Source organism: Gallus gallus, chromosome 1 (genome assembly GCF_016699485.2).
Source record: "Gallus gallus isolate bGalGal1 chromosome 1, bGalGal1.mat.broiler.GRCg7b, whole genome shotgun sequence".
Lineage (NCBI taxonomy): Eukaryota > Metazoa > Chordata > Aves > Galliformes > Phasianidae > Gallus > Gallus gallus.
Window position 1 is genome coordinate 53,985,287 of NC_052532.1, and position 23,043 is coordinate 54,008,329.

Genomic DNA, 23,043 nt, shown 5'->3' on the forward strand with positions numbered 1-23,043 from the left:
AAGTTACAAGAAACTGTTGCTATTTCTTTCTTTCCTTCTCGCTAGGTTGCACAGCTTTGGTCAGGTCAATTAGCTTTCCTGTGCCATTGTATCCCACTGGGGAGGGATACTACTCAAGTTAACTACTGGCGCACATTTTTAGCCTATTGTGATCCCACTAACCAAATTCTGTTGTGAAATTCGCAACAGAATTTGAGTCCATGTTTATAATGCAGCCTTTAGCTTGAAACACTGTAAAATGCCTAAGCGTTATTGCAGATGATTTCAAAGCACCATATGCTGCAGAATGGCAATGGCTTGTACAAAGCCTTTCATTAGATATGGATAAAATATACTGCGTTTTTTGGTGGCATGTGTTTTAAAAATTACTATTATTTTTTAAGAACCACAATGTGGATTTGCCATGTGGAGGCAATTATTGTATATATTGTAGTTTGGGGTCATACATGTTGAATAAAACCGTGTGGAATGTGGAGTTCTTGTGAGCAATTGTTTATTCTTTGCAGAACTGTAATCGTAGTTAGTCTGTGTTTTGTCTGGTAAATAAATAACTAGGGAGAAATTCCTCTGCTGGCCAGAGGAATCAGGAGGGGGCACGTGGTGGCCACATCAGTGCCAAGGAAGAAAACTGTTGTAGGTATATCAGTCTTGAGCACAGAGACATCAGTGTGTGTAAAGCCATACTAATGCAGAGTGTATGGGACACAATTCCATCATCCGTATGCCAGGGATTGGCTGTCACTGTGGCTTTGATTTTTGGTATTTTCCTGGTTTAGGTCTCAGGCTCCTGTACCATGCTTAGCTACCCCTCTGTCTGAGTGAACCTGCATGCTGATGCCAAATCTCCTTTCTTCAGAGCTGTGTTCCATGCAGGAGGACACTGCTGTTCTCTTTACTGTTGTCTTCTATGACAACAGTACCTATACAAAGTGAGATCAAACGCATCTTCTGCTGTGGCACCAGTCAGTACCCCTGAAGAAGTGCCTTGGGGCTTGAGGTGGGATGGGAGCTCCCCACAGTGTGCAGTGGTTGAGGCTGCTGCCATATCCCAGCTCTGTACTGTTTCCATAGTATCATTAAGGTTGGAAAAGACCTGTAAGATCACCTGGTCCAACCAGCAGCCCATCCCCACCATGCCCACTAACCATGTCTCTCAGCGCTACACCTCCCCATTTCTTGAACACCTCCAGGGACAGTGACTGTATCACCTCCCTGGGCAGCCCGTTCCAATGCATCAGCACTCTTTCTGAGAATAAATTTTTCCTAACGTCCAACCTGAACCTCACCTTTGGTTTGTGTGCTATTGCGATGTGTGTGTTAGTGTGGGGATCTCCAGCCTGCAGAGTATTGCTCTCCTCTCTTGCTTGCCTCCTGCCTAAGGATTTGTTCCTAAATTGCCCAGGAGTATTTTATAGAAAATACTTTTGTTATGAGCTGTGGTGGGTCAGTGTGCTTGGCATAGCTGGTATGTCAGAGGAAACCTCTCGGATGAAAAGGTCTCTTACTAAATATGCAAATGATATTTGTCAGTGTTTCCCTCAAATATTTTCCAACAGATGTGGGTACCATGTGTGTTCACTTAATAAACTAAACCCGAAATAATTTCCACTTTGCTAGCTATATGGGGAATAGTTGGGGGTGGGGAGCGAACTACAAAGCAAGGTAAAACTGCATATGTGTGCTGTTATATTTGATGACCAATTCATTAAAGCCATAAGTGTATCCAGGCTTTCAATAGTGTTCTCCTGCTGTTGCTTCCTGTACTCCCTGGCTACAAAATCAGTCTCTATGGCTCTCATTTGTCTTACCCACATGAAAGACTTTGAGCATCTGCAAGTTATGATTTGAGAAGTATCTGCTTTTAAACAGAATGTATTTATCACCATGTCTTCACAGGCAACGTGGTACATTGTATAAATTAGAGGAACCTAGACCTCTGAACACCAGGGGGCTGGGTGAGATATTCCATGAGCCGACGGTGTCTGGCCATCCCGATCAAACATCCTGGACCCACACCAAAAATGCCAGATGTTCCATAGATGTGGGGGCCCTCCTGTAACCTTTGCTGTGTGCTGCAGTGGGGGATGCGTGGAGGGGGTGAGATCGTAGCCATCCATTGCTCTGACGCTGTTTGAATGTTCTCGTATTTTTTTGTATTTGGAACCAAATGCCATCAGCCAACCCCGTCAAAGGAATACGTAGCATTAATGCTGTCAGTGTCTTAGTTCTCCCAAGGCAGGTGGGATTTGCTACTAGCTTTGGTGGTTTACAAGACATCAGCCCTTAAAACTGTCACTGGTCCACGGCTGGAGGCAAGCTCTGGATCTTGCTCAAGTGTGATTTTTGTCAGGCTCTGTTCTTGCAGACGGCGGAATATAATAAAATAGTTTAATGGGTGTTTCCTTTCATTTTATAAAAAAAAAAAAAAAGGAAAGAAAGAAAGAAAGGAAGAAAAGCCAGCAGCGGCACAACAGCTATGTGAAGGGTGGTTGGCATGGCTGGTGTGTTCAGAATAGTTCTGGCCAGCTGTAGGTGCAGGCAAATTCCCTTCGATTACATCAATACTGCAGAACCCACTCCAGCAGCTCTTAGCAGCGAAGCCAGAAGCTTCACTCAGAAGACAGCGCAGGCTGCTCTGGTTAACGTACAGTCCTCAAACTGTGTGTCTCGGGGTGCCTCCCCAGCACCCCGTATGTGAGATACCTCCCGTATGGGAGATACTTCCCATCTCCCTCGCTCCGTTCCCAGCTCATGTCAGCCACACCAGTAACACAGCCCTCTCCTTGTCCTCTTCGCCCTGCTCTCACGATCCTCACCTTCATCCCAGCTGCTCTCACCATCCCTCTGCACGCTCTGTAGTCCACTCTGTCCCCACTGCCTCTGTATCTCGGTAAGCCCGAGATAACTCAGCTAAACCCAGAACCCCTCGGCTGCCCTGGCCCTGCTGCTGGCATATGGGACGACTTAAGCAGAAACACTGGAGGAGCCAAATGTCTTTGTTCTGAGGTCTGGCTGCTTGAGGGGCTTGCAATTATGCTAATGTCTCGCTGTGTCAGAGAGCTGAGTCAGCGTGTTTGGGTTTCAGCACTACTGCCTTGGAATAAAGACAGTAGTTAAGGGATATTAGACTTAAAAAATAATAAAATAAAAATTCGTTGTTCCTGTGAAAAGATACCCTTGCAGACTTGGAGACTAAATTTAGCTGCTCGTGAACAGATCAGAAAGATTGGGACTCTGCTGTAGATGGAAATCACAAAGCCTCCATACCACATTTCCTGTACACAAAAGGGCATTTCATCTCTGTTACAATTTGTTAGACCCCCGAATGCTATCTCCCTTTATTTGAGAGGCAGGCGTTATTTAAAAAGTGAGTGTGAGTGCTGCTTGTGGTATTGATCACAAGAGGTACCAATGAAGGCAGGATAAAAATACCTCCTTGAACCTTCTGCTACTAAACAAATTTCCCTTTTTTTTTAAGAAAAGAAAAATGTTTGACATAGGAAACAGCATCTTCTTGTCATCAATACGAAAAAAGAAAGTCAATCTCTTGCACAGGTTTAACAGGAAAATATGGTATATCATTTGTTGCAGGTCAGCTCATGAGCTTGGATTGCCATATCTTTGCTATTTTTTGCCACTGTGCACTGCACAGACCCAACCTGGTCACTGCTGGTAGGGTGTTGAGCTGAGGCTGGGGCAAGGGGGGGCCTACTCGGGTGGTTCAGCACAGCAAAAGCAAGTATTTGGTGAGAGAGAGCAGGAGGGTGCAGCCTTTTGGGTGTTGGGTGCTCCAACACTGCACAGCCTGGAGTACGGGTGAGCTGCACAAGAGAGCCTGCAGAAATGCCTGCTGGAAGGCAATGCTGCTGAGCAAACAAGTACTTGGCATTCATTAATAAGCAGGATACTTGGGCTGATGTCTGTAGTTGACACTTGACTTGTGATCCTTACTCTTGGTTAGATTTTTGAGGGAGCTTAGCCTGACTTCTTACCATTTTTTGTAATTCTCTTGGCTCTGATACTGATACATTTGGCTTGGGCTTAGCTGACCTACATAGGGATACAGTTGAGAGGCATCCGTATTGCCCTCTCATTTTCAGCCAGATCTCTCTACATGAGTCATGCAGTGTCCTTTATGCTGACTTTTCCTTTGATACGGTTGACCTTTCTCTCATCTCTGTTTGTTGCAGGGCTTTTGCCTGTCACTCATCACCCTGCTGTCAAAGCACCTCACAAACTGCTGTAGCCTCACAGTTATTCTGTTTAGTATATAGAGTCACTCTCATTTTTTTTCCAGTAAGGAAATGGGTCAGTATTTGCCCTTTGGTGTTGTACCAGCTTTTGGGGCCAGGTGGAAGAGTTGGTGGGCCAGCCTAGCAATGCAAGCCGTGCCCTGTGGGTGCAGTTCTGCCAAGCACAGGCAGTGTTTACTTTCCTCAGGTGTTGAAATGGGGTGATATGAAGAAGTATAGCATGCTGCTTTGAGCACCAAAGGCATGAAGTGGTTTCCCTAAGGTCACCCAGCAGGTCTCCTGCAGATCCATGGAGAGAACCGAGGTGCACCATAGCTTCAGTGCTTGGCTGGGCCTGGCCTTTACTTCTGCACCCTCCTCATTTGGATAGGCAGTTTGTAAACGAAGGCCCTCATCATGGCTGCAGTCATGCTGCAGGAGGACGGTGCCATTTTCCAAAGCCTGCCGGCCATTGTATCTTGGTGCTTGGTCACTGCTGGATGCTGCAAGTCCTTCAGACCTGGGAGGAGCAAGGCCAGTTGACTGCAGCGTTTACATCTAGGCCAGGGACCAGTCCTCTTTTTCACCAACAGTCTTTCTGCATATAGGTTTCAAGTTTTCAGCCCAGTGAAGCGACTGTGTTCTCCCAGTTCATCTGGTTTGGCATCTCCTTGTGTGAATGCAGTCATGCAGTCTAACGGGACCCATGAAACTCTCCACTGCGGGTTGCGTATTGCTTGTGAGGAATTCATTGGGGAAAGGAATTTCATTCTGTCCTTGAGCTTCCTTCCAGCCTTTCTCAGATGTAGAGAAAACTCTGCAGTGGTGAATGTAACTGGTTATCATTATTGGATATCATTACTCACTCACTTTGAGCATAAAACAGAAAAAATCACATCCCCTGTGATGTCCGTGGGTGTAGCGCTGCTCTCGGTTACATTAACACTGTTGTAAATCGAAGAGTAGAATTTGGCCCTTTGTTTCAGTTGAAATATTTGTTTAACACAGGCGAGGGCTAAACAATACACTTGAAAGCAATTTGTGTTATTGTCTGTAGAGCAGAGCTTGTATTTTATGAACTGGCTGATCATAAAGACAGCAATAAATCATGTAAAGCATTCTCATTTACTTTTTCTTTCTTTTTTCTCTTTGCAGATGGGGCTTGTAGAGTAGTGTTGCAGTCAAATGTCTGCTCCAGGATATTTGAGTTGAACTGTGTGAGTCCATTAAACAAATGTAATGGCTTTTTGGAAAGAAGTGCTGCGTGTTTGAAACCAAATGTTTTACATAGAGAACATCTGGGAAGCGCTGGGTGTTTGTATGTAGAGCGCATCAGACAGCAGCCTTAGTGAGCTCAGCTGGGAGGCTGCCTGGGACGTAGTTGTAGATTATGACAGTTCAGTTGTTGCAGGGAATAATTCCTATGAAGTATTGCCATAAACTGAATGTTTGGCACAAATAGCTCTGTCTTCGTTTTACTGTACACCCAAGTTATTCTTCTTATCTGCCCAGCAAAACTCTGAACGATGTTTAAACAGCACAGTAAATGTTGGCACCTGTGAGCTGCGGCGTGCACATTAGTGCAAGCTGGAGCAAGCCGTTAGCGTGAAGGGGGAGCTCAAATTGCTCTGCTTTCAGGGAAGCACTATCGATCCCTGCCACGAATGGTGCAGTGCAAGTGAGTGATGAATGCAGCCTGTGCAAACGATGCAGAAGGCTGAGTTGGAAACGATGGATGTCGTGGTGCTGTTGCATGTCGTTGCTTCGAGGAATGGGGAAATGCAAAACCAGTAAGTCCATGTGATTGGCCTGATGGTGGGGTTTGGTGGGGCTACTGGAAGAACTTGAACCTGGTTAAATTAATAAGCCTGCTTTTATTTTGCAACATCAGAAGTGCTATACTTCCAGGAAATGTAGGAAATGTAAAGAAAAGTTTTATTTGGTAGTCTGTTCGTATTGCTGTTTCTGCAGTTTAGCTGAGGAATGCGTGGCTCAAATGAGTTGAAAACTGTGATTTCCAGAGTAGCAACGCAGCTTCCCCTTTCAGGATTGTTTAAGCAAAAAATTAAACAAAGTGGGTTAGGCGGTCTCTTGCTCCAGTCCCTTGCGGACGGCAATCCGCGTTGCGCAGCACTGCTTTAATAGTTCTGCTCGGTACGACATGATTTGTGGGATTTGCTGAGATGAGATTCTGGACCGAGCAGCATGAGAGGGAATTGCTCCTCACTCGGAGGAAGGTGGTACATCCAAGTCTGTGCGAAGGTCGCTGGCAGGGCGAAGCAGGAAGCCTGTGCTGCTGCTGCTGCACTACCTAACAACTTCACTTTTGGCACTGGGACCCCAGAAATCTGAGCGCTGACTCTCCTTCGTTCAACCAACCCCGGCCGAAGTGCAGGCCAAGGAAGGTGTCTGTGCGTGTTGAAGAAGGGGGCAACAGTCCTGGAGATCACGCAGTCCGGGGGAGCTCTCTGCCAAAAGCTTTCCATCTCTCTCTTTAAAAGGAAACACAAAACAGTTCGCCGTTTCTCCCCTCCGAGTTAACTTTCCCCAGAACCGCTTATAACAACTGCCTGTAGTTTTGCGCTCCTCTTGTAGCAAGCTAGAACTGAGCTTTTAAGGCTGTAAAGTTGCATGGTAGCCAGCCACTGCACCGTAGGAAAGTGTAATTCATTCCTCCCCATTGTGTCTATTCCAAGCCTGACTGGCTGTGGGGAGCAGGAGTGTTCCTGTTCCTGTGTTATTCTCTCCACTGAGCCATTAGGGTGGCCCTGGTAATTTACTTTCGATAAATAAAAGAGAACAACAGGAGGTTCCTCTACCTTCAGAGGTATAAATATTTCTTAGAAATCAGAGACGGACGGAGAAGAAAGTCCTTTCCTCCCTCTGTAGCAATTCCACCACTCTGTCATAAATTCTAGGAGGGTCCCTTCCAGAAAGGGACCATTAAATAGGTAACGTCTAGCTTGGCCAATGCAGTACTGAAGCCATGCTTTTACAAAAGTAAATTTAATACTGCAGCGTGATCTGCAAGCCCTGGAGCAAAATAACCTGGGTGAGGCTTGATACACACAGTTGCCAATCTTTTTGTTTTCCAAGAGTATTTTTCCAGATAGGATTCGGGTCTATGTCTCGCTAGATTTCCACCAGTGGGCACGGTGGAGATGGGCTGGTGATTGGACCAGGTGATCTTAATGGTTTCTTCCAACCTTAAGGATTCTGTGATTCTATGATTAACCCTTCTGACTATTTATACACCACCATGTTCTGCCATACAGCCTGAGTGGCCCACCATCCACACACATCCTGCTCATTGATGTTAATCCAAGGCCTAAACTCTAAACTCTTCTAAAGCCTCCTCATGCTTTAAAGTTCTGTGGAGTTTTGAGGTGGTCAAGCAATACGGTATTGGGTTTTCATTAGCACTGTGGGGCCTGAAGGGCATTTACTGAAGAAGGAATCTTCTCAGGTTTTTCAGGTTCTGTTCTATCTCTCATGGGGCAGTATCTTTCTTTCTCCTTTCAATGAACTTGTAGCCTTCGTTGGAGGACTGCAGAACTGGGAGAGTGAAATTAAAGGATTTGCACAAAGCCAGGTGACAGCGTTTGTGACAGAGGGGACGCTGTAAAGATGTGCAAAGCTCTTAGCAGTTCTGAACCCACAGGGTCCTCAGGGAAAGAGAATAAGCTGAGTTACATTTGTTTGCCCACAGCTTCCTCCAGCAGAGCTTGCCAGTGAATGAAAATGCACTGTCAGGTGGCTTCTTGGAAAAAAACTTGACGTAAGAAAGTGTTTAGACGATGTCCATCCCCCTCCATTCTTTAATGTGAATTACAGCCTTGCAGTGATGTAGCACCTTTCACCTAAACATATGCAGAATCACTTTGGAGACTCTGGTAGCTGCTCAGGTTACCATTATTTAGCAATTATTTAGCAGAACATCACAGTGCTTTGCAGCAGTTTCTTAAAGGGTGTGAATATCCCCATTTCCAACTTAAATTATTGGGAGGAATTATAGGGGACTGTCATTTGCAATCTGGAACTAGATCCAGGCACTGGGGCTTTATAATGAAGTAGCCAGGATCTTGGTTTTACATTTCATCCCCAAATCAGTGCCTTGAACGGCGTGCACTCCTGCAATGGAGGATTACTTCAGTGTGGTTCACTGCTTATTCACAATGAAAGAAACAACACTGTATTAAAGTCCCTCTCTGCTGTCCCAGGTTAGCATTTTGCATTACATCAGCAGCTGTGGTAGCTGTGAGATCAAACCTCAATATGGATATGAGATCTATCTTCCAGTTTTTGGAGAGGGAATCTGTAATATCCGTGTAACACTGAGAACAGTAAATTTGGGGCTTGTGAATTCTTTCACTCCTCTTTAACCTGACATGCCAGTAATTTAATTAGCGCTAAACAGTCTGCACACAGACTTGCAGAAGTTAAAAGACCGGCACATGATTCACTTCCAGTGACTTTTCCTGTTTTACACATGTGCTGGATGGAGCTGTGCTGTATTTGGAAGTTGATCAGTAATGATTGCACAATTCTAACCTTATTTAAACTATGATATAAACAGACATGATAGAAACGGATGCTACCAAGTTTTTTCCTACTTATAAATGGTCAGCTTTTCCTTTTTTTAAAAAAAAACAAAATCGTAACCTGGAAGAAAAGCAGTCAGATTTGTGTAATCCCAATTCAGTATAGCATTTGGCTTTTGTAAATGTGGAAGCCAAGAATAAACATCTGCTTGGCGACTTCACCAGAAGTTAACTATAAATGCAGTTTTCATCTTTTCAGTGAATGTGGCATTCAGTGCTGGTTGATATCTATTAAGGAATGATCCATAGAGGTTTTAAAGCATTTTTTTTCCTTTTAATTACTGTTACGAACCTTCGCTGCCTAAGGGAAATCCCTTACCCCATTTACTTTCCAGATATAATTCCTTATGTGCCAAAACATGAACTTTCCTTGGAAGCCTGAAGGTAGCTGGATGGGGTATTGGTACGTTCTTAGACTTTGGAAGAGAGGTGGTCTTCCACCGGTCTGGGTATGACAGCAGTAAAACTTAAATTTGGCCATATTTTCCCCCACTTTTCTTTAATCCTTCAGAATTAGGTCAGAAGTCTGCTTTATGCAGGGTAGGTTATAAACATTTTGAAGTATTGGATATTGCATCTTTGGATATTCAGAAGGATCTTGTCAAGAAAGATAAAGCGTGATGACTCTTCTATCCACGCAGATGAACTCTGCATGTGGCAGAGACTCTTCCAACTTGCCAATATTGGGCTCCAGTCCTGGCAGTCCCAGCTGCAAACATCTCCAATAACCTCATCTTGTCCAATCTCCACTTTTCATCAAATCCTTTGTAACCTCTGCTGCTACCAGGGCAGATAGGACATCATTAATGCAGTATGAAATCTTTTATTTTGGGAAGGGAAAGGTTTTCCAATCCATTTCTAACTTGTGTCAGTAGCCTGCCCATTTCTGAGTTCTGCAGCCCTCCCTTCTCTCTGTTTTAGAAACTAATTGCTTCAAAGTGGAAAATCAATAACCACATTGTTAACCTTTGTTTTTAAATGCTATGGGAAATGATGAATGGTTTTCTTTTCACTCCTGATGGAGTATCAGTCCCGAAATGATTCACACCCAGCTGTAAGATCCAAGGCAGCAAGGACAACCCAAGGCCAGGCTTCTCAGCATTCAGTGAAAAAGGATTTTCGGAGGATTCATGGTGTAAATACGTCAGTCTTCATATACCTAACTGAGGGCAGCAGGTACAAGGCAGGGAAGGGTTATGAATTTCACAGTAGAGCAGTAGCTGCTCAGGAAATGTGCACACCAATGCTGTTAACAGGCACCATGCCGGGGTGAGAAAAGAAGTGGAGGAAGGGTGTTGCACATGTTCCTCATGGCACCCATCATCTCTATGTACAGCATAAATGTGCTAACCTGGTGCTTTCTCCTGCTCATTAAAACTTGGTTCCATGGGCATTTGTCTGTGTGAATGATGGGGGAACTACGAAGAGATACAACCCTTTGCCTAGTATTTGTGATTAGTTAGTTCCTCTTCACTTGCTGAATCTCCATTTATATGTGGTAACAGCAAATATGTCTAGCAGAACTAGGAAAAACCCTGGGAAAACAAAGGTGTAATTACCTTGGTTCTCATGAAAGGCACTGTGACATGGTGCCTCAACTTAAGCAGATAATAACAGTGCTTCGTCTTCGTTAACATCCATGTAATGGCAGGAGCAAATGTGCTGCAGAACAGAGCAATGGGCAGAAGCCTTGAGATTTGGATCACCAGTGTCCTGTTGGGTGCAGGTGCACTGTCTCCCTCTTTGAGCAGCTTCCTCAATTATTGCATAGTTGGCCAACCTACCAAGCAGCAGGGTTGAGCTATTAATTAGGGTTTGGTTGTATGCTTGTCTCCCAGGCAGTATCACCACAGAGATGATCTGGCTTTTAGGATCTGAAAAGTATCAATCTCCAAAACAACGGCATTGTATGGACCGTACTCTTTTCCCCCAAAGAGAACTCTCAGAGATGGTAAAACAAAACACACGATGCCAGCTGCTGATTTTGCTTCAGCTCCCGGTGGCCTTCTGTTCATCTTCTCAGTCATTGCACGAACTATTTCAGTGGCAGCACAGAAGCACATCCTACATGATGCTCTTCACTCCTCTGTTGGGCCTGGGATTGGATTCTCAAGATAGCTCTTTTCGTGCATATCAGGGAACACAGCAAATAAATACTCATGGGCAAGGCAGCTTGCAAGAAGAAGTCTGCACGAGGATGCCTTTGCAGAACCTGTTGAGTACTTGGCTTCCCTGCAGAGATACCCACTCCTGGCTCCTTCCCACCTGGAAGATCTGGCAGCCAGCCAGCCAGTTACGCAGCCCATCCCATGCCTTTCCTTTCTCTTCCTTGTGCAGTCCCTGGAAGTGCCATTTCAATGCAGCTGCATTATCAGCATTCCCCTCCTTATCATCAGATTTCAGAGCCTTGGGGACCACCCTATTTCATAGCTTTGTTTCTCTTCCTCTTGTGTTGGTGATGTCTGGGCCAAGAGCCATAGGCATTTTCAGATTCCCCTGGAAAAAGAGCCATAGGCATTTCCAGACTCCCCTGGAAAAACATTGCACGGTGCCAGACTTTATTCTTTCTTGCTAAGCACCGTGGGGCTGGAGAAAGAACAATGTGCCTTTTCTCTCCCCACCCCCAGACATCCTCTGCTCTGCCTCTCTCTTCCCCATCTCGATTCACCTATTCTTTACTTCCCCACCCTTGTTGGCACTTGCCACATTGCACTTCCCACCTAAGAGTCTCAAGGAAAGGAAGCGGAGCTGTGAAACCGGCTGGACTCACCCATTTCCCATTGCTGGCTGGGGCTGACCTCACTTTGCAGCTTTGGGAAGATAGAGGTTTATGGCTGTATGACCCTCCCTTCCCACTGCACCCAGAGAAAATTGTTTTTAATACTGTTTGCTAAGCTGCATTTCTGACATATCTCCCCATGACAACAAGACATTTTCCCTTCCTCAGGAGACTGCGCTCTCTTTCCTGATGTCATTTTCCCAACTCTCTGCAAGGCTATTGCAATAACCCATCGGAATTCGGTCCGGAGCACGGGTGGTATGCACAGAGGCTGGACCCAGCTTACAATTCACAGCCTCCCCGGTGGCGAAAAGCAGTTTGTTCATATCTCGCCACAGCCCTAAAAATAGCCGTGGTAGATAATGAGAGTGGAGGATAGCTTTCAATGGGACTGAATGTACTGCATGCAGAGGCTGCTGGGGAGGGTTCAGCCGCTTGTGTCATTCATGTGCTCAGCCTGGGTTTCAGCAGCAGCGGACTTGAATGTGAGACTTAATGCATTGTGGCTAATTGCACCTTTGTTTGTGTTCATGCATCTTAGCTGGAAATGAGGCAAACACGAGTGAACCAGCCTCCTGAAATCCGGAGAAATACTCCATGTTCTGATGAAAACACACCTTTGTTGCTCACCCCGTGAGGCAGCAGTGACTCAGCAGTCGTGGAGATGTGATATGGAAATGGGCACCTACTGCCTACTGCCTGCTCTGTCCTTTACCAGATGTTCAGGCTTTGAGATATTTTGCCGTACACAATGGTATGAATCTGTAAAAGAAAATTCCACCTGTTGTGTTCCACCCAGCAGCTGAGAAGCAAATAGAGGAAGAGACATTTCTCTTATTGATAGGACTGAATGTACAGAAACCTTTGCAACCATCATATTTTTGAAGTATTTATAGCTCACTTCGAGTTATTCGTACCAAACAAAAGCAAAGAAGCATGAAGCATATTGGAAAATACTTCATAATCTCTCCGCGCTGCTCAGAGAGTGAGTATAAATCCTCTTTCCAGCAAATGCAGACAGGCAATTTATTACAGCCTTGAAGAGAGCAGCTTATTTCTCCATGCTTCCTGCCCAGCAGGCTCTGCAAGCTGACTCACAGAGAGGTAGGAAGCCAAAAGCTGTGCTCCCTCTTTCTTATCTGTTTCTTGAGGACAGAGCAGCAGCCGAGCAGGAGCCATGCTCATGCAGAGCCCTTTGGAAATGTGTGACTGTACTGGAGCTTCACAGCCCCTTGCTTTCTGTCCCTTGTGCCATACGTTTTGGGGAGGATATTCCCTCTACCTGTTCATGTGCAGGGGCTGGTACTCAAACTGGTTGTGCGGGTGAAGGTGGTTTTGGTCCATCACTGGTGCACCCTTGTCCCATCACCTTCTGTGGCCATGGGACTTTGTTGCCATCAGGGCTGCAGAGAAGGCACTGAGGATGCTCCTGCTGCACACGGCCAGTGAGGGACAGTGACACAGTTGTTTTGGTTTGCTGGTCAAAGATATTTATCTCACAAAGTTTCTCCTAATGGGAAATGTGTATATGTGTACTTGCATGCATGCACGTAAGCAGTAAACTCCAGCAACTAGATTAAGGCCATCAAATCACTCAGTACCAATCCCCACAGGGACCATCAGGCGCTCTAGTTGTGAGCTCTGACCTTGATGCTTGTGCACGTCTTTAGCTTTACATGTGTGAGCTCTCCCACAGAAGTCACATGTGTGAAGTTAGGTATGTGCTAAAGTGTTCTGCCAGACTGTGTGCTGTGGTTACAGGGGCTTTGGGTGCTCTTGAACCTGTTTTGTTGGGGTAAGAGGCTTTAGATTTCATTATTAAGAATCTGATATGTTTCTCTGTGTGAACTCAAGGCCTTGGAGTTATCTGAAATTCTCATTAAGACAAGGAGCTAGGAAAAGTACAAATTCCTCCACTAGTAAAGTTACTAAAAATACTATAATTAAATTATCTTAGTCTTAAAACCAGTAAAATGTATTGAGGAAATGTGGTAGAGGTATAAATACAGTGCTGTGAGAGTACCAAAGGGACTAATAGCACTTTCTCTGCAGATCTGGAATATTTTGAGTAGTTAATGTAGTTGATGTGAAAATGCATATTGCATTTGTTCTGCTCTTGATTCATACGCTGTGACCCTTAATAAATTTTGGTGGTGCACACAGTAGAGCTGTTGCGGAGAAAGGAAGGCAAATAAGCAAGCAAGAAAAGGACTTAAAGAATGGACAAACAAGTCCTTTCATAAGGTATTTCTCAATTGAGATTATTTCTTACTAGACTTAAGTTGTTCGGGTTCCTCGTGTACCACATCTGGCATTGGTCCAGTGAGGTTTTGAAAAATGAAACCAGCTCTGTTGGGTGTTAAAAGCATAAGCACACTTTGGAAATATATTTTCCAGAATATACGTCTGAGCAAAACGCATTTCATAAAAGAAATTCTGTTGTTGGTGTTTGCTTTGCAACCAAACAACGACAAACACAGACAGAGACCTTATTTTGCTCAGAAAGATGAAAACTATGAAATATGTTATAAATAAACAAAATGTTATCAGGACTCGTGGCGTTTTTATGAACTACTGAAAAGTACCGTGGGCTGCATTCTCATTTGTGTTGATGGCTTCGCATCAGGGAAGGTGAGTCCATACGCCCTTGCTGGTGTGATCTGAGCAGACTGATGGAGGTGGGAGATACCCAGTCAGCAGAGATCCCATACGTGAAGGAGAGGAGCTGGGAGCAGCACTTATGTGAATGTACACTGTCCTGCTTCACCGCCGATCCTGTTTCAGGATGCCACTTGGTCTGTGGAAGCCCACTGACAGTGGACATTTGCTTGCTGGTCTTTTGGAACAGGTCACTAGGCACTCTTGATAGTTCTTGGAGATATTCAAGGCCAGCTTGGATGGGGCCCTGGGCAGCCTGACCAGGTGGATGGCAGCCCTGCCCACGGAAGGAGGTCAGATCGGATGGGCTTTAAGGTCCTTCCAACCCAACACATTCTGTGATTCTGTGATTCCTTGAGCCCATTGCTGGGGAAGGGCCTATGGAGGCCACCAGGCAGACAGCATGGGGTGGAAGGTGTTTATTGAGAGGTGGTCAAACCTTTCACCTCCCTGGGGCTCTTTCAGGGGGAAAAGTAGCCACTGAAACATGAGGAGAGGTATAGGAAATTAGCCTGTGATGATGCTGTGGCTTGTTGGGACAGATACTCCCGTGGTATGCTGAAGTCTGGGAGGAGACACAAATGGCAACTTCTGAGCTGCTACTGGCTTTTTCTTTCCTTTAGGAGTCACACAAGCTACCTGTTTTGATTTCCTCATCTCCTCTAAGCAAATGTGCAGTGCCAAATCACCACTTGCCTCCCAAAGCTTAAATAATAAATGGCCGCACTGCACTTTGAGCATCTTTGTATGCTATGCAAATACCCAGTACTAGCATTGCATTGGTAGGTGTGAGTGCCTCAATCCTTGCTCAGAATGCAGTGCTCCTCCTGGTATGTCCTGTCCCTCTGCAAAGGGACGTTGCCTTCCTTGCAGTGCTCCTGCTGCTTGTCCGGGTGGTTGGATACATCCTGAGTGTGGGTACGTGGCTGGGGTGAGCCAGCCATCCTGGGTGAGCCATTGACGTCACTGCCATTGAGACAGGGGACACCTGCCTCTTGTCTTTCCCCATTTCTAAATGCCAGTCACTGTCACAGATCTGAAGTGGCTGAGGGAGGGAAGAGAAAGCCCCAAACAGGAAAAGCTGAGGCATGTGTTTGGCACACATTCTTACCTGACGCTGGGATGAGGTCTTGCAGCCTGGTTGTCACTGAGAAAGTCCCATGTACTTCAGCTGGGCTGCTGAATTCAACCCCTTAATAGGTGAATGATGTTTCCAGGAGTGCTCACATACCCTTTTCAAAATTCAATTAAATCTTTAGAGACAACCTTTAGAAATTAAGGCTGCTGGGTGCATTAACCAGTCTCCAACGAGGGCTGTGAAACTGTACATTCTCTGGTCCTATAGAATAATATATATTCCCAGGAAACACATCTGCTTATGTTTGAAGATTCATCTAAACATATACTTACAGAGTGCTGCCACTCTTTTGCATCACATTTGCATTTCTGTATCTAAAAATATATGTTTTCACATGTGCAATTATTCCTGAGAGGCTATTTACAGTAATTATGTGTAGACTTACAAAAGTGCTGTCTGTGAAGCAGAGTTGAGTTGGTGGGAGATTGGCAGGCCCTCTGGGGTGCCGTTCTTTCTTTACCAGCCATGAATGATGAAGAATTTGCTTCCCGTTGTATATTTGACAATGGAACCCTTCTTAAATTCTTCCTCAGAGCCAAGTACAAGGCTGTCTTTTAATAAATAAAAAAAAAAAAAAACACAACAAAACACGTGTTTTTACCCATGTCTATATTTATTTCTTGCAGGAATGCACATATTGCTCCAAGAGCCACCCACATCCTTCTTGTATACAGGGTGTATTTGCATTTGCAGCCTGTCTCACTGCAAACATGAGAAGGGGGGAAAATGCAGCCTCGTCTGCACAGTTGGTTGGCCGCTCCATCTCTGGAGTCACTTGGAGATTACCTGGGTCACTCATTCAATTAGGATCTGCTGCATTACCTTTGCTAGAAATATGCATAGCATAGATAAGACCGCAGTTGTGTTGTTACTTTTAACATCTCTTACCAAATATTTGGGCAATGAGGAAGAAAAGAGCTGTTTTGCTTTCTGCATGCTGATCAGTTAGTTGTTTGACTTCTGCTTTCTGTTCCTCTGTCCCTAAGTAGGGTAGCACTTGAGCACGTGCTTGATGTTAAACACATGCCGAAATCTTGGGGAATTCCAGGGAATAGAGCATATGCTTACTGCTTTTGTGAACAATGTTGCTTTTCAGAGTTGGAGGCCTTATAGGAAACCTGATCCTTGAAACTAGCTCCTGTTTATGTGCATTTCCATTTTTTTTTTTAGTATTGTAGGTTTTTCCCTTCTTTCTTCAGCATCATTGATGCTACATCATGTAATGAAAACAATACTGGTCATGCTACTTGCAATTACTAAAGTAGGCAGAGAAAGTATTTTCCCAAGGGAACCAGGAAAGTCACATAAATCACAGATTTACACGTGTTTTCACAGGAGAGGTCCATGGTACTTGGCTGTATAGAATGACAGAAGTGTTGTTTACCCATAAAGGGGTGGTCATCTCAGCAGGTCGGCGATGCATTTCAAAGGCTTCTTGTTGATTTTAATCCAGCTGATAATTTATTCCTCAAACTCTGCCTTAAGAAAACAAAACTGGGTAAATATCGAGTATAATAAAGGCCGTGCTGCCATTCAGACTGCACAGTGCCTTCACTTTCCCTCACACAGCATCTCTCCATTGTTGGCTTGGGCATTTCTCAAAGGGCACGAGATGACCTCTGCCATTATTTATGGCATTGTTCAGATAAGCCCTTTTTCACAGGCAACACTCACACACTCACAAGGGCTGTTATAATTTGGATTTATACCGCAAGTTCAGCTATCGCTTCCTCTGTTCCCACCCTGCCTTTTGGAAAGATATCCAGTCACACGATGTGCTTGTAAAAAGGTTGCTGATTGAGGAAGGATGCAGGAAGGATATGGTTTTGCAGTGATTGCATAAGTGCTTTGCAGGGCCTGAAAGCCACGGGTTTATATGAGGACGAGTTTAGATGTGAATTTCGAAGATTTATTTCTTCTGATTTTGAAATAAGTCACGAGCAGTTCAGCTGTTTTGGAGGACCATAGGACAACTCGTGTGGATGTGGTCTTCAGTATATTAGCAAGGACAAATGTCTGTTTTGTAATCAGCACCGTGGATTCTCTGCTTCCTTTCCATCAGAGATCTCAGCCTTATTTCAGAGAAATTGTCTCCAAAGCTTCTGTTTGAAATTGTCAGATGTGATCGTGTCCATTCGAAAGTTGTTTCCATCAAAGGCTTTGGGGAGTTTTACTATTTGCCTCAGACTGCTTAGACTGTGGCCATAGGTTGTACCAGAGGAGGTTTAGATGTGACATAAGGAAAAACTTTTTCTCTCAGAGAGTGTTCAGGCACTGGAATGGCCTGCACAGGGAGGTGGTGGAGTCGCCATCCCTGGCAGTGTTCAAGAGGCGTCCGGATGAGGAGCTACGAGATATGGTTTAGTGGCTTGTGGTAGCAATGGTGATGGGAGAACTGTTGGACTAGGTGATCCTGTAGGTCGTTTCCAACCTTGTGATTCTATGATTCTATGACTAACACAGAGGTCCTTCCACAAAGTGCTGTGCTCCCTCTCAAAGAAGTCCTGAAGATCATGAAGCTTCATGTCATCCTTTGCCATAATGAGAGTGTACTGCTCTCAAATGAAGGAGCTGGGGTGTGGAGGTTTGTATTTTAAAACTTTGTTTTGGTGATTCTGCATTCTGCCAACATCTAACATCTGTATTTATTTTCTGAACTCTCCTTAATGGATTGTATGCATCTGTTCAGTTCCAAGAATAATGCTTGATTTCCTGAATTTATAGGTTGCAATAAAATCCATTCGTAAGGACAAAATTAAGGATGAACAAGATATGGTTCACATCAGACGGGAGATTGAGATCATGTCATCCCTCAGCCACCCTCATATCATCACCATATATGAAGGTTAGTGAACGTGATTCTCCTCTCCAACCGCTCAGTTACTTTCTTGCAGACCTGATATTCATGTTTCTTGAGATCATGCCCCAGACTCTCACTCATGGCATAATCCAAAGAGACCAAAGAGACTGTTCTGAGTGCTGCCTTCCCTCTGAACCATCAGTGTTTCACAGACTTGTAACCCTTTGCCCAGAGGAACTTCGTGTGTTACTTGAGTGTTATGTCTACGGTGGGTAGATATCATTGCATGTATCATTTATTCTCCCACTGGAAAATTCAGTTTAATTTCACCCCCTCTCACACAGCAGCTCCATGTCACTCTGTGTCCCCAGCCCCTCTGCCAATCCTTACAGACTTTTCTTCCCTGGGCTGCACAAGACTCGTTTTGTTTGCTCTGCTTATCACGGACAATGCTGTGTCTGTCTGTAATGACTTTGAAAACACTTTCCATTTTATTTACAAACGTGTTCTCCTTAAGTGTGGTCCCCCATTACCTGCAGATTAGTCTTGCTGGTTCTGTGATTGCTGCTTTTTTACCGTGAATCCCAGTATCCGCTTCCGACCAACCTCTGCAGTTTCCTGTCAGTCTGGTCACTGGCCTATCACTCATGTTTCCTATTCCTGGTGTTTCTCACTAACTCCTTTCTTCCTGGGACGCAGAAGTGAAGGCTGATAATTCCTGGCCCCTAGAGCAGCTCCCTTGTCCAGAACAAGGAGCAGGAAGCTGGAGCATTCTTCCTTTTTTTGCCTATTTGTTTATGTATTTATAGAGTATTACCCCGCAGGAGAATATCCTCCTCCTTCCTTCCTTCCTCAAATCTACAACATCCCAGATAGAGCTAAATAGCTGGGGGGGTGGAGGGGTACGTGCTGAAAGACACCAGCTGAAGGGTATGCTGCCAGGCCCTACAAGAAGGGCAGCATCCATGGACCTGGGCTGTGGTCTCTGAAGGCTTGGAGAGGCTTGGGTGGGGTGGTCTTTTCCCAGGGGATTACCTCTTCCATACACATAGCAGGCAACCTGAATTTAGCCCTTCATATTTACATACCCACGAGGTAAACGCGCAAGGTGATGATATGTGTATGGCAGCTCCACTCCAACAGTCAATACAACTGATTAAAACAAGGTCTGGCTTGGAGTACTGTTACGGTATCACATACTGAGTTATTCAAAAGCGTGTTCTTTTACTTGAAAAGAGATGAATATCTGTCTTTTTATTGAATAAACTCATAACAGGATCTGGGAACAGAAAAAAGGAGGGATGCTGTGTCAGCATGTGGGTTGCAAATGGAACAAAACTTATTTCAAATGTGCACAGGAACTCTGAAAGAAAAAAAGATTAAGCATGCTGCAGTGCTTTGACCAACTGCCCTTCTTATCCTTAGTTTGAGTAGTTTTTCCTGAGTTAAAACATTTATAAAAGTTAGAAGCATTACAGTATTTTTAAGAAGCAGATGATAAAGACCTGTGGGAGCAAACCTTTCCCCTCCACGGAGAGAGGAGTGTCACTGCTGCAGAGAATCAGGCAGGTTCATCCCATCTCCAGGAGGACAAATGCCTGTGGTGGGTGATGTTACTTTCCTCTGCAGCTCCCTGCTGTTGTGCTCCATCAGCCAGCAGCAGCCCTTTGTGGAGACAAACCTGGAAGCAGTTTTGTGGGAAGTTTTCCATTCTGTTGCTGGTTTGTTTCCTTTTAGTTTTCTAGAAAGCAGAGCAGCTTTTCACGGCCTCTTGTGTTTAACTCATGCCCTGGATGGATGGACAGTGGAAGGCAGCTACTTGATTTGAATGCAGCCCATTGGAAGATAGAATTTTGTAGAGCTTGTCCAGCCTTTCCAGGCAGTCAGGGTCAGTGTTTGGCCTTAGCAGCCAATGCTGGAACATTGGATGTCATAGTACTGGAAAGATGTGTGGATGAGCAGCTGGGTCCAGAAGCGCGGTCATGTACTGCCCTAAGATCAGTCTGTGAGTTCAGTGACCCTTAAGCTGAGCTTCATTTCAAGCCTAAGAGTATACTTATAGTAAGGTTATGGGACTACATCTAGGACTCAAGTATTTGTGTCTTGTTGAAGTGGAATTTTAAACACAATTGTGTGTTCCTCTTGAGTGAGGCATAAAGAATGATAATACTGCCATTCTCTGACTCAAAATGTTGAAGTTACTCTGTCCTCAGGGATAGACTTCAAATCCCTGAATTGGAGCCATCCAGTATTTAGGCAGTTTACACCAGAAGTCTAATTTCCCTCTCTTTAGTCAAGAGAGATCAACATCTACACTGGGTGGTTCGCTCTCTCCTAGGAGATTTTTTTTCAGCTAGGTGGGGTAAATGACATGCTGGAGGTTCCTTATGGTGGCAGATGGAGTCTAACTGAGTAACTTAAGTCAGATGCTTAACTTGTAGACTGGAGCTATCCTGTGGGTACCTTTCTGCTCTCACTGATTCTTACTGTAGGTATTCAGACCACCACTGCATATCTCATAACAGTGACTCTACCTAGCATGGGCAACTCTACATCTCTCTGTAGCATCTTTGAAAGCTCTTTGTACGGCATTTACAAACATGTGTTTTCCTTAAGTAGGATCCTTGTTTAGGTATCCTTTTGACCTGCCTGCTTGAAAGCAATTAACCTCTGAATTTGTCAACTTGACGTAAACACGAGCTTATCTTTTCTTTTTTTTTTTGGGGGGGGTGGGGGGTATCAAGCAAATCCAAATGGGTAGCAGCAAAGCTTTGCAGTTTAATGATATATATTTTTTTGTAACCTAATGAAAAGGAACGTATCTTGCCTGTTACCATGAGGGTAGCTGTACAGTTCTGAGTCCAAAGAAATTCCAGCCTCTCAGCAGGGCTGTAATTGGCAATCTGTTGAGTGCGGCTTCAAGGGAAGTGCTCTTTCAAGTGACTTTAAACTCCTTGAAAGGGACTGGGTAAATGAAGCTAGCTTTGCTATCAGTGTTCTGATTTCAGGACATAAATTTTAATTTATAGAATAATACCTCTGTCTGTCTCCCCTTCTACCACCTTCCCCTGCCCTATTTCTTTCTTTGCCTTGAAAACTCCAGGATTTGATAATAAAGCCTTTCAGAGCTAGCATATTTTTTCAGGACTGGTCTGAGTGCAAAATCGCTTCCATCTGGTAATGCTTTATAAAAGTTAAAGCCGGGGAAGAACATAGGGCCTGATTCTGTAAACATTTAAATATGTGTTAGACAAATCACGAGAATGAAGTTATGCTTGGGACAGTCAGGAGTGAGCTCTTGAGTCTCTATAGTATGAAATAAAGTACCTACGTGTTTTTGTGCTGGAAGAGTTGTCCTTGGTTGGCATAACCATATAGAAATGTCTATGCATGTGCAAATGACACTTGAAAATAAATAGATTATTTGCTAACAGGCTCATAGAAATAGTTTCACAAAGATTCTCCCTGAAGAATGAATAAATATTAGGATCACAATTCAATGCCAGTGGAACAGGATGGCATTAACATGAACAAGTAGCCAAAGGAAAGCACGTGTTTAAGTGCTTTACTGGATTGGGGCCAGGATGCTTAGAGGAGTGCTGGACCTTTTAAAGCAACATGGCACAAAAAAAAAAAAAAAAAAAAGAATTTCCCATGTAAGACAGACTTCTTCCTTTTTCTTAGGTTATATTTTTGGTATTGGTATGAAAAAGAAATGCAAAAAGCAGAAAGGTATTCCAACAACAGTGACTCGAGTGAGGTGCCATGCTTTGGTTGGTTAATCAGAAAATCAGTTCAGCTTTTCTGTACTTTCAAATACCAGAAACAATGGGAGGAAATCTGATGGTGTGTACTGGTGGTGGCATAGCACTTCATGATGTTAATTTTACTTGCCAAGTACATATTCAACCTCACACTTGGCAACAGCCTTCTGTACGAGAAAATGAAAACAAACATTAGGTGCTTCAGAAGCACAAAGGTCTCTCTTCTGTGCATGCTCCTTGAGTCGTGTTAGTCAAACCACATCAGCAGGAGCAGACACGTTGCAAAACAGCTGTCCAGTAGCAGCTGGCAAGACACAGAATTCTAGAATCATTAAGGTTGGAAAAGACCTCTAAGCTCACCTCATCCAACCATCAGCCCATCCCCACCATGCCCGCTAACCATGTCCATCAGTGCCACATCTACGTGGTTCTTCAGCACCTCCAGGAAACAGGCACCTTCACAGACAGTCCGCAGCTCTTCAGCAGCACTGCTTCAGGCAGGTGCTCCCAAACTGTCCGTGTGTATCCCTGCAGGATGGAGGCACTGCTGAACAGTGGTGGCAGCCCCGTGGTCTGTAGATCTGTCTGTATGGAGAACAGCCCTTACACCATATCTCAGTCTGACAGTGCTGTGCAGGCAGTCCCAGTCTCTCCTGTTTTTCAGACATAACCAAAACAAACCTTGGTGCCCAATTACTTGAACCCTTCTGTGTGCGAAACACCTGAAAACGTCAATACAAATCCCTTGAAACGTCATGGGGATGGCAGGGCTTTTAACAAGAATGATGAAGGCTAGAAAGCTGGAATGATTTCTTTAAATTCTGCCAACAGAAAGTACTTCAGCTGTGACAGTATTTAAGTACATTTCTAATTGGTTTCCTCTAACTATGTAGACTTTTGACCTTAGAGTGCTTTATTTCCATTGTTTTCAGTTGATAACATCCAAGAACACAAAGTAATATTTCTAGAGTCTGGCGATAGTAATGAAGGAAATATAAACAAACTTAACTCTTAGGTTTTCATACCCCACCTTTATGAATTTCCTCTCATTCAGGATGACCGCCCAAACAC

At 44.5% G+C, this 23,043-nt stretch overlaps 1 protein-coding gene across 1 annotated transcript in view; it reads left to right on the forward strand.

Moving 5' to 3' along the window:
- NUAK1 (NUAK family kinase 1) overlaps positions 1-23,043 on the forward strand; it is a 47,818-nt gene that overhangs the window by 5,939 nt on the left and 18,836 nt on the right. Inside the window, exon 2 of the mRNA XM_416310.8 lies at positions 18,133-18,253. Coding sequence (XP_416310.2) covers positions 18,133-18,253 — 121 coding nt within the window. The remainder of the gene's footprint in view (positions 1-18,132; positions 18,254-23,043) is intronic.